The 19665-nt window shown below is 32.8% G+C and overlaps 1 protein-coding gene across 3 annotated transcripts; it reads left to right on the top strand.

Moving 5' to 3' along the window:
* LOC143085060 (uncharacterized) lies at positions 1 to 17718 on the top strand. Of its 3 annotated transcripts, none has more exons than XM_076261214.1 (7): positions 2 to 586; positions 5511 to 5609; positions 9597 to 10877; positions 12844 to 12888; positions 13815 to 13909; positions 15016 to 15100; positions 17361 to 17718. In XM_076261214.1, the coding sequence occupies exons 1-7, from the start codon at positions 358 to 360 to the stop codon at positions 17582 to 17584; spliced, it is 2058 nt and encodes a 685-aa protein (XP_076117329.1). In that variant the 5' UTR covers positions 2 to 357; the 3' UTR covers positions 17585 to 17718. The 3 variants fall into 3 exon arrangements, with proteins under 3 accessions (XP_076117331.1, XP_076117329.1, XP_076117330.1); XM_076261215.1 differs by lacking the exon at positions 2 to 586 and adding an exon at positions 4660 to 5039; XM_076261216.1 differs by lacking the exon at positions 5511 to 5609 and having other exon boundaries at positions 1 to 586.
* The last annotated feature ends 1947 nt before the right edge of the window (positions 17719 to 19665 follow it).

Here is a 19665-nt window from a genome sequence, read left to right as displayed (position 1 = left end):
CAATTATTTTCCTCTTTTGACGTTTACCGTGCTCAAGAAGTGAAGTACCTTGTAACAAGAAAAGGGCAATTGTTACGTTCATTCGACGCTAAAAGTAAAGGAAAAGGAGCGTGACGATTGACGATATAATCCTTTAGTACCCTCATATATGTCACTAGACAGACGAATTTGTCCGAACTAGTCCAATGAAAACACCTTTGTTGAGACTTTCCGTAAATCATGAACAACCTAAATTTCTATATGACATCAAGGGGATTTTCATACATACTGCATAAAATCTACAGCTACCATTTCAAACATTGATAAGAATATTTAACGGCTGACTATAAACTTACATTTAGCATAATAGTTAATAAAATGAGTGAACAAATTCAACTGGTAGATATTTTACAAACTGATGACTGGAATAAATCAGAACTTCAAAGCAAAGATAGTATAGAAAATATCGAAACTAGTGCGTGGAATGATGAACTTGTGAAAATTCGTAACGCGAGTAAAAAAAGAGATAAAGCATTGTTTGCGCTAACCATAATACTGTTGATATGTTTTTCACTTGCAGTTACAGTCATTGTCACATACTTGGAAGGTAAGCGTGTTTGTAATGTGGGGTGGACAGACCTTTTCCTGAAATTTGGGATTGACAAGTTATTTCGTCGGTAATTTAGGAACTCGATATTTAATTATATCGTAATGCTGGAATGGAGACATTATTTTCACGACCATTCGGGATTTGACATTCATTTTTTTTCCGGGAAATCGGAATGAGACCGCTTCCTGCCTATCATAAGCAAACAATTTTGGATCATTTCTTTTAAAAGAGAAACGATACTTCTTCATAAATTAGAAAATAAGCATGACAAATTAGACCCATAAGCCATGTAACAAATTTAAATCAACCTTTGGAAATATTAATTATATTGGAAAACAATCGTTAATAAATGTTACAAATACCTTTTAGCAAACCTTGTAATCGATTAAAAGTAAATGAACTTTCACTTCATTAATACATAAACAACAAATAATGTTAATAGTTTGAATGTTTCCTTTTCAAACGTTAAAGGTTTCACCGTTTGTAATTATGCAGGATTTACAACCTTGATTGATACACTTATATCCATCTTGCAGTCGCTAATTTAATATGGGTTATATAATTCTTCACCCAGTAAATATTTTAACTGGACGTCTGTCAAAATATGACGTCATGTAATAGTTACGTCACATTGAAGCAAACTTTAAATTTAAATTTAAGCAAACGTCATATATGTCACTATAGCAACAACCTCACATTTACTTCACTTTGCGTTCACATTTAGAAGTGAGGTAGTTAACCCGGGTTCGCCCCACATTAACTCCACCTCAAATGAGGGTAATTTTAATCCGGGTTCACCCCTGGTTAAAGCGTTCACACTACCTAAATTTAACCCGGATTAACTAATTCGGATCGAACCCGGTTTAAAAAGGCATAGTGTGAACGGGGTATATGTTATATATTTTACATTTACTACATTGTTACATAAATGTTTATCATGAGAGTCAAAGACACTATATAAGTTAACAATTTATCCCCAAATTCCACTTGTTTCAAGTAGTCATAAACTCGTAGTAGCCGATGCATTGTAGTTCATTGAGTAGATTGGTCAGTTTTTCAAAGCTATGCTGACCTTCTGTTTGGGAATTTACTATGCAAATATATACTGACGTCAAGAAATCTAGAGTTCCTGACCTGTTATACAATGCATATAAAATAAGAGATGGAACTTTTTCTTTTAATTATCTCCCGTTTTTCTGACAACTATGTTCGTTAGAAGATAATAAATGAAATGAAATGCTTCGTATGAATTAAATCATTACTGTGAGGATAAGTAGATACTTAAGAAAAGTGTGATTTTTGTCGCTAATCCGGAATTTCCGTTTGAGCAATAATTGAAAAAAAAAAAAAATATTCATCATAATGAATATAATTACACGTTTTTAGATAGATAACGTAAATAAAATGTGCCATTTATCTGAAGCAACACAAGGATTTTAAGGGGATATTATGTGATCTGCAATCCTGTTTGACATTTGTCGCAATCAAGGCCTTTTCTTCAAATTGAACCCATGCCAACGTTAATACTCTAATTGCCATATATACCATTTAAACCAGTAAGCCATTAACTCCATTTAGCAAAAACCAAAATAAAATAAAAAATGTGAGAATGATTAGCAAAATGTTGTCTTGTTTGAATTGTTTAAGAAATAATTCATGGAAATTTACACATGGCCTGGGCCGTGATAGTCGAATTTTATCCTGAGCGTTAGCGAGGGATAAAATTAACGAATATCACGGCCCAGGCCATGTGTAAATTTACAAAAAATCTATGGCTTCCATGAATTATTTCGATTCTAATAGGACAAATACGGTCATTAGAAAACTGAAGCGAGGGAGGATATGCCGTGTGAATGGCTGTTCTTTTTTACTCCCTGTTAGATAAAGCTAAAACATTTTAATAAGTCTGTAGCTTGCATGAACTATTTCGTAAATAACCGCTAGAAAAAATGTGCTTAATTCTTTTAATTCTCAAACCCAACATTTGCCATTTTTAATTTACACGTTTTTCTCGTACGCCACCGTCAAATCCGAATGTGACATTCATTTCGTAACTAAGGAGCCGCCATGTTGCCTTGCTGAAATCAGTAAATATGCGAATAATGCAATAGAATAGAAAACAAAACAACACCTACCTCAAAAATCCATTTTAATGTAATATTATACGAGTTTCGATGGTTCACGTAACGTAAAAACTTTCAGCTTTAGCGTTTTCATTTATATGACGTCATGTTTTGAAATGACGTAAATGCGCCAAAAGCATTGATGGACTTTCGCAGAATTTTAATTTGATTTTTTGGATTTCTCCTAGCTCTTGTGCATTAATTCTTTTTGTTATGCATACTAATGAGAATAAAAGTTCTGTAGTCTTTTTTCAATTGCAATTTTTAAAACAATAAAATCGGCATAGCATTTGCAAATAGGTTCCGATACATGTGGATTTACGTGGGAGGTATATTGTAACATCCATTATTATGTATATCTCTGAGTCTGCGCAAAGTATAGATATATCGAGAATCTTATCATGGTGTTGTTTACAAAGCGAAAGAAGCACGTCATATTAGAATATAGATTTTATCATAGCGGGTTTTATATAGCGGTATGGGTTGTGACATCTTCAGTCGCTAGCCAAGGGTTACGATCCACTCCCGCTCTCTTCACCCTTGGCGGATGAGATAAAATTTCGGAGACACAAGGTACGGATTTTTATTGGTTGCAGTCAAAATCAAAAAGCGCCTATAACATGATCACTTGTAAATGTATAAAGTGTTTGTAAACAGTTACCACGTGTTTATGATGCAACAAGTCTTTACATTCCTAAACATACGACTATATTTAGTGACAACTTGAATGTTTTTAATCAACCAATAGAAGTTCCTGTGTATGTTTCATGCACAAATGCATGAATGTTGACGTATATTTTCATTTCCGGCTTTACCTCCAAATTGAAGAGTTCGAGTGCTACCATTGGTCAAGAATAATGTATTCGGAATGGGCGTGATTTTTATCTTCCGATAGATGGCGCAACATTGTATCACAAATGTTGGCTCAATCTCCCAAGGGTGAAGAGAGCGGGAGTGGATCGTAACCCTTGGCTAGCGAAGATGGGGTTGTGATGATTGTGGAAATAAGTAATGTTTACATAAAACTACCAACATCTATGTCATTTGGTCTTTGGTGTGTAGTTGTCTCATAAGTAATAATACCACATCTTTTTATTTTTAAATCAAATATCATGTCATTGTTAGTGTTAATTACCTAATTGATTCGACAACTGAACTTGTATTTCTAAACCGGAAGTATTTAATTTCAGGTTTTGTATCCATTTTACTATTTATGTAGTCTTTCACATATAGTACGCTAAAGTAAAGAACTTTCAACATTTCTTTTACAGTAAATCTTTTTATCGAAATCGTTGTGGACAAGATAAAAATAATACGGACAGAAAAACATGTCCTCAATTTTTAACTATTTTTTTTTTATATTAAAATATTTAAAAATCAATAAAATCCTAACGCAAGGATGCTCTAAGCCATATACATGAAATATGACACAACTTTTTGGCCTCAAAAGTTTTTGGAGACAATTACTATTGGCATTTATTTTACGGTTAAGAGCTTTTAAATCTATAAAATAAATCCATTAAACTTTTTTATACGACTACGCAGTACAAATTTACAACGAAATATGAATCTTTTTATTCAATGAATTTTCTTTTAGCGTTTCATTAGAATATTATGTAGATCTCACGTTATCTATGTAGTTATGTAAAGATGTCAATTGAGGATTCTCGGATGTCTTATAAGCGGTGTATGAGGGTTGGATTGAGGTACTCGATTTGACAAATATCGGAAATCTTCTCTTGTTAAAACACGTGAATAATCAACCTTATTTCATCGTTTGACGCTTACGCTCTGAAATAAGTACCATGTGACAAAAAGCGATGTATTGTTACGTTTAATTGACGCTAAAATCATAGAAAAGAGAGCGTTTGACGATTGACGGTATGATCTTATCCTACCCTCATATATGTCACTTAACGAAAGAAATTAGTCCAATGGAAAATACTTTTGTTCAGACTTCCATAAAGAAGAAACATCCTGTATTTACATTTTTAATCAAAGAAATGTTCAAATCTACTGCTTAAAATTTTCATCTACTATTCAAAACATCAATAAAATAATGTAAAAACGGACTAAAGACTTAACATTGTAGTTGAAAATGAGTGAACAAGTTCAACTGGTCAACATTACAACGGATGAAGACCTGAATAAATCAGAAATTCAAAGTAGAGAAAGTATTGATACAAATTCATGGAATGATAAACTTGCTGAAATTCGTAAAGCAAGTAGAAAAAGAGATAAATTTATTTTAGCTCTAACTGTGATATTGTTGATATGTTCTTCACTCGCAGTTATGGTCGTTGTCATTTACATGGAACATGTAAAAGGTAAGCGCTTTTTTCTGTATATTAGGGACGGGCGGATTTTTTTGAAGGAAATCGAGATTGAACTGTTTAATTCTCCGGAATTCCGTGTTTATAACTGGTAAATTTTCAGGAAATCAGGACTAGCAAGTTAAATCAGCGGAAATTTGGGAATATAGGATTTCGTGATACCGTGATGTGGGAATGGACATATTTTTTTCACAGGAATGCGGTTCTTTTTGTGTTTATCTTTTTTTGCCATGGCGTTGTCAGTTTATTTTAGACTAGTACCTTTAAATGTTCTTTTTGTATCTTTCGTTCCCGATTTTGTTTTTTGTCCATGGATTTATGAGTTTTGAACAGCGGTATACTACTGTTGCCTTTATTTGAACAAACCTGTTAATTGATTTCAATAAAAAAAAAATGAATATTTCCTTTCTTTAAAACATACATTAGATATAAGGTTTATATAAACTCTTTTCCTTTATATTTCAGAATATTTTGAAAAGAGTTCGGAACTTGAAAAGCAGATACAACACCTGGCTCTGAATCATTCCGGTTTGGAAAGACAATTTTATTTGTCTCATCGATTAGGTAATTAGAACACATAATCATTTAAATCATAATTTGTTTTTTGGTTTAAATATAATAATTATCTTAATGTACCATATGCTTACATGTAAGTGTTATGTATATATATATGTGTTTGTTAATTAAGGCGAGTTTGAGTTTACAGGATATATTAAACATGATAAATGTGCATTCTTTTAGGTTGCCATATATTTTTATCTAAAAAAAAGAATCAATTTAACAACACTAGGTAATCAACACGTTAGTATTGGTGTTGTCTACTATTAACCGGTTAACCAGTTAACCGTCGGAAGGACCGAATACCGAATACCAAAATCGATAACCGGTTAACCGGAAAGGGTTTGTCCGATTTTAATAGATTCATTTGATATGTGTATTGGACTCATTAATAAATTTTGTTAAATTTTCAAATGATCGTCGTGGTTATATATATATATAATTAGTTTGACAGATCAATTGTCCACTATAGTGATTGGTTTTCAATTTTAAAAAAAATAATACTAGTAAGCACAAAGACAAATTGTGTATCAGCTTTGGACAAGATCTAAAGGAAACATCGTTAGCCTACATTTATTTAAAATGGTGTCTTCAACCTATGTCAACATGAGATAACTATATATTCAACCTATGCATACAAACAAAATACAATAGGTGTTGTTATAACAATCATTAATTAATAACAGGTAAAATGCATTTAGTAATTTTAAATACATAAGCATTTAAAATGTTTAACCCCGCCGCATTTTTGCGCCTGTCCCAAGGCAGGAGCCTCTGGCCTTTGTTAGTCTTGTATTATTTTAATTTTAGTTTCTTGTGTACAATTTGGAAATTAGTATAGCGTTCATTATCACTGGACTAGTATATATTTGTTTAGGGGCCAGCTGAAGGACGCCTCCGGGTACGGGAATTTCTCGCTACATTGAAGACCTGTTGGTGACCCTCTGCTGTTGTTTTTTATTTGGTCGGGTTGTTGTCTCTTTGACACATTCCCCATTTCCATTCTCAATTTTAACATTACTTTTTAAAAATTATAAACAATAATTAAAATTTCGACGAGATCAAAAATATTTCTATCTTCTCAATCTGAAGTTATTACAAACGTCATAGTAGATACTGTAGTAATGAATTATTAAAAGTAAAACTTCACCAGGAATGCTCAAAGTCAAGCCTAATTATGCAAAAGAATAAACTTCAATTTATCGTAATATCTTGAAAACGAACATTTGTAGGATAATATAAATAAGGACGTTAAACGTCAACTTAACTACCGTTTAATCGGTGGAAAGATATTCCGAGTAACCGATTAGGAAAAAACTGTTCGATTTCACGACACTAGTTAATATACAAATTATTCATGACTTTTTTGCCTTATTTATTGTGTAAATGTATCTCCATTTCGCTTAAGGATGTTCGCTCCTCTTGTTTTTGAATTTTTGCCAGATATTCGGAATCCTCTGGTTTTATTCTTGTAGTGCCATTAAAAGTTTCGCCCGCTAACCCCTTCTTTTCTTTTCATAATTTAATTACATATAGTTTAAAAAGCCCTACTTGAAAATCTTATAAAATCCTTGTTATTTTTTCATTGTTTTTGAAAGAAAAAAGTGACAATGTTAAATATATGAAAAATGTAGAGAGAATCATTTCCTGCCAAATTTTCAATGGCTTATATCTCGAAAACAAGCACACGAACTAATTTTTTTCTGCTTTTTTAGTTCCTTTATTTATGTTCTATCAATCTATAACAGTCTTTTAAAAAGCTTATTATTTTGAAACAGAGTAGCGAACATCCTTAAAATTTAATACGCTAATTATATATTTAAATTACTGCTTCATTGATAATTAAATGACATGGCAGCCAAAATGATACATTAAAGGTATGTTAACGAATTCTCTTCTAAAGGGTCCTTACATAACATTTAGTGAAATTTAGAATGTCATCCGATTATATAAGAATAAATGCAAAAATGTGATAATATGAATCTATAAAAAGATAAGAATATTTGGTATAATTGTCAATGAAACAACCATCCTCATCAGTTTAAATGAAGAATATAAACGCAAACATATGTCAACGTACGGCCTTAAAGTTTTAAAATAACCGTATAGTTAGCTTTTTGATTTACTAAACAATTCAAACAAGGTAACTAACGTCATAATTAATACAGTGCAATATGCGATAAAGAGATATAACAGACATTAATTAGCCAACGAAAACAACGGAATAACAGGCTCTTGACTTAAACCATTGACTTAAACGGGATTTAGTGTGCTTATTATAGCATTAAATAAAAGCAACAGTAGTATACCGCTTACCATGCACTGCATCAAGCTTAAATTGTTTTATCTAAAGAGGTGGGGTGAATAATAGATAAATGTGCAGGATTGTCATCAGTATATTGCATCTTCGTGGAGTTAAAGATTCTGAAATATTTGCCAAGTTTAGTGATCTCAAATAGGGAATTATTGACTTAACATAATTGCTTCATTAAAATTTTCTTAAAGAACAGCACCTTAATACTGTATTAGTGTCTGATATGAATTTAACTTTGATATTCTGGCTCTCCCCCTCTCCCATGTAGTCTGAAACCTGCTTATCATTCTGCGGAGAGCTTTGAATATCTGGAGGTTTTTTTTGTATATTATATTCTAGTGTTAAGTTTTCATAACCAAAAAAATATATACCTGTATAGACATATTTTAGTTTTTTTAAATAGCATATGTACAATCAATTCGATGTACATCCAACGTGCATTTTGAAAGCAAAGCTCCATTCAGATATTCTTTGTTATTTTCCACTTGTTACGTAATTATTCTTTTGGTCTTGATGTTGTCCTTTTTAATAGCTTATTTTAATATTTGCAAATGCCAACTTGGTATCTCTTCTTTATTTCTGAAAATTAAAACGTTCTGAACAAAATCAAACTACGTTATCAAATCAGAATATACCTATAATATGAGTGGTCAACCTTTCTAAAAATGACGTCAGAAATAAGTAAAATAACAAAAATACCGAACTCCGAGGAAAACTCAAAACGGAAAGTCCGTTATCAAATGGCAAAATCAAACGCTCAAACACATCAAACGAATGGATAACAACTGTCATATTCCTGACTTAGCACAGGCATTTTCTTATGTAGAAAATGGTGCACCAAACCTGGTTTTATAGCTAGCCAAAACTCTAGCTTGTATAACAGTCGCATAAAATTCCATCACATCGACAACGATGTGTGAACAAAACAAACAGACACATGACAGAATTTGTATAGATATGTAATGCTACCTTGATCATTTTGAAAAGGGCAAAAGAACGCCATAAACATGATAGAAGTGACTTGTATTTATGAACCCACAGACAATTTTAGTAAACACCAGTCAATGTGGCAAGTATAATGACGCGTACCCAGCATGTGAAAACCAGTTAAACGATAAATTGACGAGATATTGCTGCTGAACAAACTGCTATTGATAAATAGTTTAAAAATAGTACCACTTCTCATCTTAAAAAAAGAGAGACGACAGACACTAAGGTGATATTCAAACTCATTAGTCAAAACAAAATTACAATGTCACGGCAAAAACCTAAAAAAGACGAAAAGACAAACACAATTCGACATAGAAGCAGTAAAAACTTAGCAACATTTATACTTACGTGACTTATTTACAATTAGTTTTTCAGTTTGTGTTCGTTGTCTCATTGACGTATACCCCACATCCCTTTAATCCTTAAAAGTAACATAACATTATAATTCAAAGGGTCCAAGATAAACATATCACACTACAGCCAAATTAAAATAAGACAAATTCAATGAACATTACAGAATACACTATACGGACAGTTCATGATTGAGATACAAATACTTAATAAAACATTTACTGTAAATGTTGTTGGACCGGTTGTATTTCAGGATGATAAAAGCTAAATCTACGTATAGATAACATAGGTATTACTAAATTAATTATATAATGAAATGCTCTACATATTTATAAAAGGTAGCAGTGACCATGGGAATCTCTCTAAAGGCGAAAAAGATTCGCGAGGCGAAAGGGGTCCTGGTGGTCATAAGGGCATTGCTGGTGTTAGGGGAAGACAAGGTGAAAAGGTTAATAACCGTGAAGACGGGTTTAAAGGTTCAGCTGGTAGTAAGGGAAAACTTAGAGATATAGGCCCAATTGGAAGAATAGGACAAAATGGTACGAAAGGATCAAATGGAGAAAAGGGTGCAATAGGTTCAAACGGTTTGACTGGCAACAAAGGTACCATCGGAGGTGAAGGTCCAAGTGGTAGAAAAGGGGAAGTCGGAGAGAAAGGCACAGTTGGTGCGAAAGGTCCAAATGGAAACAAAGGTGTGGAAGGTGAAAATGGCATAACTGGTAAGGTTGGACCTACCGGGAGAAGAGGTTTGACTGGTGAAAATGGACCAACTGGCGATAAAGGACTGAAAGGAGAAATTGGAGACAAAGGCTCAACTGGCAATGAGGGCCATCTCGGAGATATAGGCCCTATTGGAGGAATAGGACAAAATGGTACGAAAGGATCAAACGGAGAAAAGGGTGAAATAGGTTCAACAGGTTTGGCTGGCGACAAAGGTAGCATCGGAGATGACGGTGCAAGTGGACGAAAAGGGGAAGTCGGAGAAAAAGGCAAAGTTGGTGCAAAATGTCCAAATGGAAATAAAGGTGTGAATGGTGAAAATGGCATAACTGGTATGGTTGGACCTACCGGGAGAAAAGGTTTGGCTGGAGAAAAAGGACCAACTGGCGATGGAGGACTGAAAGGAGATATTGGAGACAAAGGCTCAACTGGCAGTAAGGGACAACTCGGAGATATAGGCCCAATTGGAGGAATAGGAAAAAATGGTACGAAAGGATCAAATGGAGAAAAGGGCATGCATGGCGAAAAAGGACCTATGGGAGTAAAGGGTGTAACAGGTGCAAAAGGTTTGGCGGGCGACAAAGGTAATATCGGAGATGTAGGTCCAAGTGGACGAAAAGGGGAAGTTGGAGAGAAAGGCGCAAATGGTGTTAAAGGTCAAAATGGAAACAGAGGAGTGGTTGGTGAAAAGGGCACAAGGGGGGAAATGGGCCAGGCTGGTATAGTTGGAACTACCGGAAGCAGAGGTTTGACAGGTAAAAAAGGAACAACTGGCGATAAAGGATCGAAGGGAGAAAATGGACTTCATGGCAAACATGGTGAACATGGCGGAAAGGGTATCAAAGGTGAAAAAGGAATAATGGGGAATAAGGGTCCAGTTGGCAACACAGGACAAAGAGGTGAGAACATTAAAATCACTTTAAATTGAAGATAACAAGGATGTGTTTTATTTTCCATGTTTCCAACGTTATATACTAAATACCTGAAGAAAAATTAACATTAAAAAGTATTTTTTTAAAGGGGTCATATGATAAAAAAATGTCTTCAATATTCCATTATTATCAAATGAAAGATCATTATCTTTTTTTCTTCCACACAAAAGTCACATATTTGACAAACAACTCATTCTCCTTGAATGAATGACAAAGAGGAATACAATTATCAATACCAGTGTTCAATATCATGAATATTCTTGGCAATTTGAATTAGTCTTTCTTAATTTGTAATGGTAGTTGACTTAATACAAATCCACATAAAGAAATCAACGAACATCAATGACTTGCAATTACTGTTAATTATTATAAATTGTTAAAAGAAATTTAACCGCTAACAAAACTTTGAAAATTTCGAAATACTAAGTATTTTCTACCCCAATAAAAGATTACCTCAGCTGTATTTGGCAAACTTCGAATTTTATTTAGCCTGTTCCATTTTTTTTGTTTTATTCGAGCGTCACTGCTTAGTCTTTTGCAGACGAATCTAGTGTCTGGCGTTTAAAATTTAATTGGTATTGATGATAAGTTTATTTACTGACGAAGAATAAATTGCAATAAATGCTTAGCAAATAACGGTACCAGGTCTCACGCAGTTTGTAGTCATGATATACCTTATAATGTTATAATATTATCTCCACTTCGTCTTTCTTCCTAAATTAACATTAACCTACAGCCCAAGTACTTACATAAGAACCATGACAGATGTCACAAGTGGAGGAAGAACCGGAGCACCTGAAATCTGCCTCGACATTTGGATGGTTTGTGTTGTTCAGTCAGTACTGGTCTATGTTGTGTTTTGTTTACTGTAGTTTGTCTGTTGGTCGTTGTTTGCCATGCCGTGGTCAATTCGCTTTGAACTTATTAGTTTCTTTATTTCTGTGGTATCTTTCGCCTCTCATTTATATAAATGACTGAAGATAATCACGATGAATGTAATGTTTTGAATAATCTGTAGTATCAACTTTACTAAATACTATTTCTAGGCATATCAATAAATACTAAAATACTATATATAGCCGATAGCCCAGCAATACTGGTTGACCCCATATTTTATTAATATAAATATAATAGGCATATATATATATATATATACAATATACATGAAGCATAAGTATCAATGCACTATAAATAAACTTTCATAAGGAATTCTTTAGAAAAACGAGTAAATTGTGTTCAAAAATATGGGCTCTGTCATAAACGATCCCGCTGGCCAGGAAAAACCAACAAAAACGAGTTACCTCGGTTCAAACTCCATTTAAACTGCAGTCAAAAGACTACATTTTAAATAAAGTGGAAAATTTTGGAAACCTGTCCAAACCCAAATGCTCGGAAGACCGTCTCGAGAGGTACACTTGGACTGTGTATAACTGAATAAATATACTATATGGAATAAATAATAAATCAAGTTACTTTATAAATCCCTACTAAATACAAATTAGAATAACAATTCAATTGAAAATGAAATTTATTTCACTGTTGTCCAGTCTGATGCTTGGCTAGAAGTGACCAAAAAGGGAAAATATTCCCGCTAAATATCAGTATCACGTGATACATGTATGTATATACGTGTACATAAGAAGTACCCGTATCAATAGTATTCACTAGTACCGTTATTACAATAATTTCCCACTATACTATCGAATCGTTGGAAATTATAATTATCATTTACATCAAGATTTCGTTAAATGAAATTTGATACCCTACATTTATCATGCTTTTCCATAACATCTGTCAAATTGCTGAAAGACACCCTATTGTCATAAACTATCATTCTGCTTTGACAATAATTATATTGGTGTAAATTAGAAAAATCAATTCGGGCTATCGCTCTCAAGGTGTATCTAATACGTGTCTTCATTTCAAATTACAGGAGCACGAGGACAAACAGGTGAAAAGGGACAACCTGGAGAATCAGGTATCAAAATACATTGTAGATGATCATTGACAAGTTTTCTTTCCAAAATGATGCGATTATGAACTTTCCGAGCTAAATATGTTGAAAATTAAAGAACAATATAATAAAAACTAGGTGCGACTTTAACCGAACAAACTCGTTCATAACAGACAGACTGTAAACAAAATAACAAGAAAAGCAATGACAATGTATTTAAGTAGAATTCCTTTAGTTTTCGTATTAAATTTTGTCCTTGTATTAACCAAGGAAAGAAATTACTTCCATGTGTTGCAGGTATTCATAATCATATCCGAAATATTGAACAAAATCTAGAAATCATTTAGCTCAGTGTGATTTAAGGAAGAGATTTAATCAAGTTTGTTCGTTTTTTCATACTGATAATTAACTGCACATCTTGTTCCCCTCCTTAATGCTTGTACCCGACAATTACATGTTGTGATAATATATATTTTTTCTAATCTTAAAACTTAATTAAAACTATTACATTCATCCTATTTTTGAGAACAACATATTCTGGTAAGTAAATGCTATTTCATAGAGACATGTTTTATTCCTCTAAAGCAACGTCTTTGATGCTGTGTCTTTGACCTTAATGACAATTACTTGAGTTTTGGGGTGATATATTTGTTTTGATGTTCGACAAAAAAGTAGTGCAAGTTATTATATGCAGTTTCATCCCATTCTTGCGAAAAAATATATTCTTTTTAATAAATGCTATTTCATAAAGACATGTTTTATTCCTCTAAAACATTGTCTTTAAGTACCAAGTCAGGAATATGACAGTTGTTTTCCATCCGGTTGATGTGTTTGAACTTTTAGATTTGCCATTTGATAAAGGACATTCCGATTTGAATTTTCCTTGGAGTTCGATTTTTTGCTAATTTACTTCGCAAACCAAATAAATTTTAAATATTTGTGTTTTTCAGGCAGAACGATATCCTGTGGTTCCGGATGGGAACAGTTTATGGGAAGTTGTTATTACTTTCAATTCAAGTCAAAAAAGACATGGAATGCCGCAAAAGTAAAATGAGTTAACATTTAGCATTGCTTTACTTTTCTGTATATTGATGATTGACGTTGCCTTCGTAATTCATAGTTTATTCAATGATATGTTCAATTGCAATTTAAATGTTATCTGCTTAATATGTGATGATGCAATAAACACATCCGTCAATTCTAATTTCAGTGTTTAAGCTGAGAGGATCAATGTAAAAACAACCGATGGAGAGACTTGGCGCAATCATTACATGAGTGTTAAAAAAAAATACTATAAAATTAAACTTTTTTAAACCTTGACAGGACTTATTCTAAGGACAAAGTTGTGAGCTTGTGTACGGTTATCAAACAATTTATGTTTTGTTGTTGATAGTTTAAGGACCCTGGTTAATTTTCTCGTTTGAATTGTTTTACATATGTTATTTCGCGACCTTTTATAGCTTACTATCAGGTATGAGTTTTGATCATTGTTGAAGGCCGTACGGTGACCTATAGTTATTGCTATTTTTGTTGGTGTCAGGTGGAGAGACGTCAAATTTGAATCAAACAATGTCTTCCTATTTTTTATATTTATGTTACTATTATCATGGTTATACCAGATGAAAAAAGTCAAAATTCAAGAACTGCAACTATGAAAACAAAACCCCCCCCCCAAAAAACACCATTTTAAAAACTATCATAAAAACTACTGAGATTCATTGAAATGTACTTTTAAGATTTTTGGGACAAAAGAAAATAAATACCGTAACTTTTTCAACATAATTGGGATGTTACAGTAAGAAAAAGTTGTGGGTATTAAACTAATAGAAGAACTTAACAAATAGCGATCTGAAAAAACTCATTCTTTTTACCAACTAAATGCTATAGACAACAAATCTTGATAAAATTATTAATTAGCTGATTTCTATGTAAATTTTGTTCTTTAAAGCTGGAAGTAATTAGGTGTACCATCCACTAAAATGTAGAAATATAGATCAAATTTGTAGTGGAAAACGGCTATGTTGAAATCATTGTTTTCATACGTTACAAGTTATCAATAAATAGGAATATTCATTTTAAAAAGCTTTTTGAATTATTGAAAATACAGATAATTCATCCAATGCTTATATTGCATTTGATATTTTGTTTTAGAATGATTGTCATAGAATGGGAGGATTCCTTGTAAAAATTGACAATACTATTGAGAGTTGGTTCTTGAAAAATTTTAAAACAGTTGGTAAGTATGTTATTAAAAACACATTATTTAGTACTTTTTTACCCTTATAAATTACTTATCTAATTTTCCGTTACATTTTCTACTTGGTCTAGTAAACGAATTTGATCATTATTGTTATCTTATAGTGAATATATATTAATTCTTAACAACTTAAAATCGATAAAAAAAAATAACATTTATCATAACTATGGAGTAGAATAACGAGCAGGTCAAAGAAACCACTGCTTGTAATTGAATAACATCACTTCAAAACGGCATGTGACTGGTTAGATTTGACTAAATAACATACATGTAAGTGTGTTTATAAACTTATAGTGTATTGGAGTTATGAGACTCATCAGTCAAACATCATAACAACTGTTCATAGAAAATGCAAAAATTACAGAAAAGAACAAGAAGATACCTGAGGGTGCAATTTAACCCTACTCCCCAAAATGTAAGACAAGCACAGACAACACCTTTATCATAAACACACACAAGTCCATAATACACTTTTAAGAAAACTATCCACCGAGCAACAAAAAACAAACAAACATCAGGTGTAATATCTGGTGATTCGGGAGGGTATTTTAAAGTAGTTCCTGTGCTACTAGTTACGAAAAAAGTAAAATAACAAAAATACTAGGAAAATTCAAAACGGAAAGTCCGTAATCAAATGGCAAAATCAAAATTAAAGCTCAAACGCATAAAACGAATGTATAACAACTGTCATATTCCTAACTTGGTACTGGCATTTTCTTATGCTGAAAATGGTGGATTAAACCTGGTTTAATAGCTAGCTAAACCTCTCACTTGTATGACAGTCGCATACAATTCCATTATATTGACAACGATGTGCGAACATAACAAGTAGACATAATAGGTAAAAATGTCAAAAAAGGGGTACAGCAGTCAACATTTTGTTATAATCTTAATCACTATAAAACATAACTATATGTAACAAAGAAACACAAAACATGCAAAAAGGCATATAGACAAAGCACATAAGCAAAAATGAAAGACAAGAATATAAAAATTTACCATAGCACAACAACACCACGACGGGATGTATAACGAATATGTTTTGTGCTGTTATGATATATTACCAACTGCTTCTATATAAAAGGTTATTAAAGAAACATCGTATGCCTGTATCTACGCCCAGAAACGAAGATAACAAAGAGAGGCGAAAGATATCAAAGGGTAATTCAAACTCATAAGTCGAAAATAAACAGACATTGCCATGGCTAAAAAAATAAGACCAGCAGGCAAAGAAAAGTACAAAAAATTCAACATAGAAAACCAGACTGAGCAACACGAAGACCACCAAAAACGTGGGGTGATTTCAGGTGCTCCGGAAGGGAAACGGAATCATGCTATACATATGGCACCCTTCAGGTTTCTCATGTTAGTACAAACCCGATGATAAATCTTATTCGGTAGGTCAGTTTAGGGGAAAAGGAAACGAGATTGTAGACGACGATTGGAACAACTCGTATTTGCGTCCGTAAAATTTACGAACGGATGATTTCAACTTCACCACTTAGAACTCCTTGGTTTAATAGCTTCATTGAGAGCAGCAACCCTATATCAAGGAAATCCTGACAGGAAATACACACCCTGGAATATTGTATCAACAAGGAGATATATACTCCGTATGTAAAACGTTCATTGAGTTGCGGACGTAGGCATATTGGAAATGGAAAAAAAAACAATATTTTCATAAAACATATTTCCTTTCATTTTGCATAATATTATTTTCGTTTAAAAGAAATTTTGTTTTGATAATTAGTGAAATCTAAATGTTTAATTGTGCTAGTGTAAACATTACTGCCTTACAAAATATTGTTGTGATGATGAAAAAACAACACAAAGAACAACATAAACCCACTACACCCATAATAGATAATTGAGTAATAAATGCAAAACTATAATCTATCAAAAATTGAATTCTGCAGTCTAGTTTCATTTCAATACGTTATTCTGAAATTCTATAAACAGTAGAAGTTTACGAATGGTCATAATTATAAGTAAACTGTTTACAAAACTTTGAATTTTTGAAATACTAAGGCTTTTCTACCTCAGGAATATATTACCTTAGCTGTATTTGGCAAAACTTTTAGGAATTTTTGGTTCTCAATGCTCTTCAACTTCTTACTTTATTTCGCCTTTTTAACTTTTTTTTATTCGAGCGTCATTGATGAGTCTTTTGTACACGAAACGCGGGTCTTGCACAAATACAAAATTCCAATACTGGTATTTATGATGAGTTTATTTGTAGATAAGAACACAGGGCACATATGGATTGGAGCACATGATTCTGTACAAGCATCTCGTTTTATCTGGGAATCCGATAATACAGTTCTGACCTACACCGACTGGAGCCCAGGCGAACCTACTAATAGTGGTCAAGACAACTGTGTGCTCATGGATAAAAATAATGGATATAAGTGGAATGACATTAAATGTTCACATGTTTTTTCATATATTTGTGAGAAACATTAACACACGTTTTGCTTTAATTCTCGAGTGTTTTAAAGTCTGTAATATAACAGTTGTTAATAATTGTTCCGTATTGATGTAATGTTTTTTTTTCCGATTTACCTAGTTATTGAGACAATGAAACACAAACCTTTGTATTTTTTTTTTTTATTTCTTTCTTATACCAAACTGGACGTGTGTCATAATTTGATTCTGAAATATATTTGGTTAATCTTGTGAAGCTCTTTTTGGACAATAACTTCTAATGTTGTTTTGAAGTTATACATACAGGTTTTCAAATGTATGGGTTCGTACATTTCTACTCAGGGTAAGCCCGACAAAGCTCTTCTGACGCACAAATCTATCATTTCTCTTTTGTCATTTATTTATTCCTACATCTGTATTTTATCTATCATGAATAGGAATACATTTAAATATAAACATATCAATTACTCAGCATACCACCAAGTTAAACATTGACATAACGACCTTAATATTTTCTATATTTGACAAAGGAGTAAATTGTACTTAGTAAAAGTTCTAAGTTGCCTCAGTTAAAACTACTTAAACATCGAGAAGGACACCAAGGAACACTAAGATGTTCATATTAAATCAATGATAAAATATCTATTTCACAGATCATAGATGATCTTGAATTCTTCATTTTTTTATTTTGATGATCGAGTGGTCGCTTTTCGTCTCTTGGTTTAAGACATCAATGTATGTGTCTAATCACCAAGTGACATGTTTAAATGTGCAACCTGCTTGGTCCGAGCTTATACAAAAGCTTGTCGTAGGAGAAAGTGTGTTGCTCCATCTTTAGTTTAGATACTGACAATAACAATCAAAACCAATGTGTAAACAAAAACTCAAAAAACCAAAGGACATTTACATCAACAGTTATAAATAATAAATAAGAAACAATACGAACTCCACTAAAAATCGGGAGTGAAATCAGGTGCTCCGGAAGGGTAAGCATTTCCTGCACCGTATACGGCACCAGTCGTGTTATTTATTTGTTCAGTTCGGTAATGATGGAAGTTTATTATGACTGAGGAAGAATATCAGATATGATTTCTGACACACTTTTGTCATAATGGCCAATCAGCTCATGATGGCGACCGTAAAATTTCTTGAGTGATGACCTTAATTTGATTGATTCATAGCCCTGTCTTAACAACTTTTGAGAAACAGTATTTCTCGTTCAACAAAATCAACTTACTTTGAGCTAGCTAACGTATCAATTGAGACACATATACTCCATATGCTGGTGCCGCTGGGATGTTACTACACAGAAATGGAAAGTTGACTATAGGAAAATTAAAATCATCGCGTTTGTCATAAATTTTGGTATTTAACCTACCATCAGTAATTATTTCGAGAAAAAGGTATAAATATGAAGCAGATTTATCTGTGTCGGTAGTATCTTTAATTTCAAATTAACTTGGATATATTAAATGCAAGTGATCACTGAATCTATTATTATTAAGAGACAGTACATCAACAATATACCGAAAGGTGAAATTAAAAGATTGGGCTTATTTCTTTTCTCCTTTCTGTACAAGCCCTTGGATAAATTCTGCTTCATAGGAATACAAAACACAAATCTGCAAGTAAAGGAGCGCAATTGGTACCCATATGGGATTCCAATAGTCTGTTGGAAGACCAAACCTCCAAATTCAACAAATATGTTGTCAATTAAAAAGTCCAGCATGGCAGTGATATCCTCTTCAGTGTATTTTTTCCTTGACTCTGTATGCTTTTTCACAAAGTAAGCTGAATTTCTGCCCAAAACTAGATATGTAAAACGTCTAGTGCCCTTTTTGTTAAAGAAACATAAGCTGACGAGTTCTTTCAGTCGAGCTTGAAGTTTAGTATGTGGAATAGTGGTATAAAGAGTTGAAAAATCAAAGGTTTTAATGTTGGTTCAATGTTTTAAGATTGAGATTGTAAATTCACCAATAACTCTTTTGAATTTTTCAATATCCACATCTGATTAACACTTCTAGAATATGCCGCTTCGGAATATTTCTGAAGTCCTTCTTTGACTGCAGTGAATATGGCAGTAAGAACTTTAGAAAGGGGTTTAGTGGAACACCTGGAAG

Source organism: Mytilus galloprovincialis, chromosome 8 (assembly GCF_965363235.1).
Source record: "Mytilus galloprovincialis chromosome 8, xbMytGall1.hap1.1, whole genome shotgun sequence".
Classification (NCBI taxonomy): Eukaryota; Metazoa; Mollusca; class Bivalvia; order Mytilida; family Mytilidae; genus Mytilus; species Mytilus galloprovincialis.
Note: the sequence above shows the minus strand (reverse complement) of the source record. Positions and strands in the feature narration are given on the sequence as shown.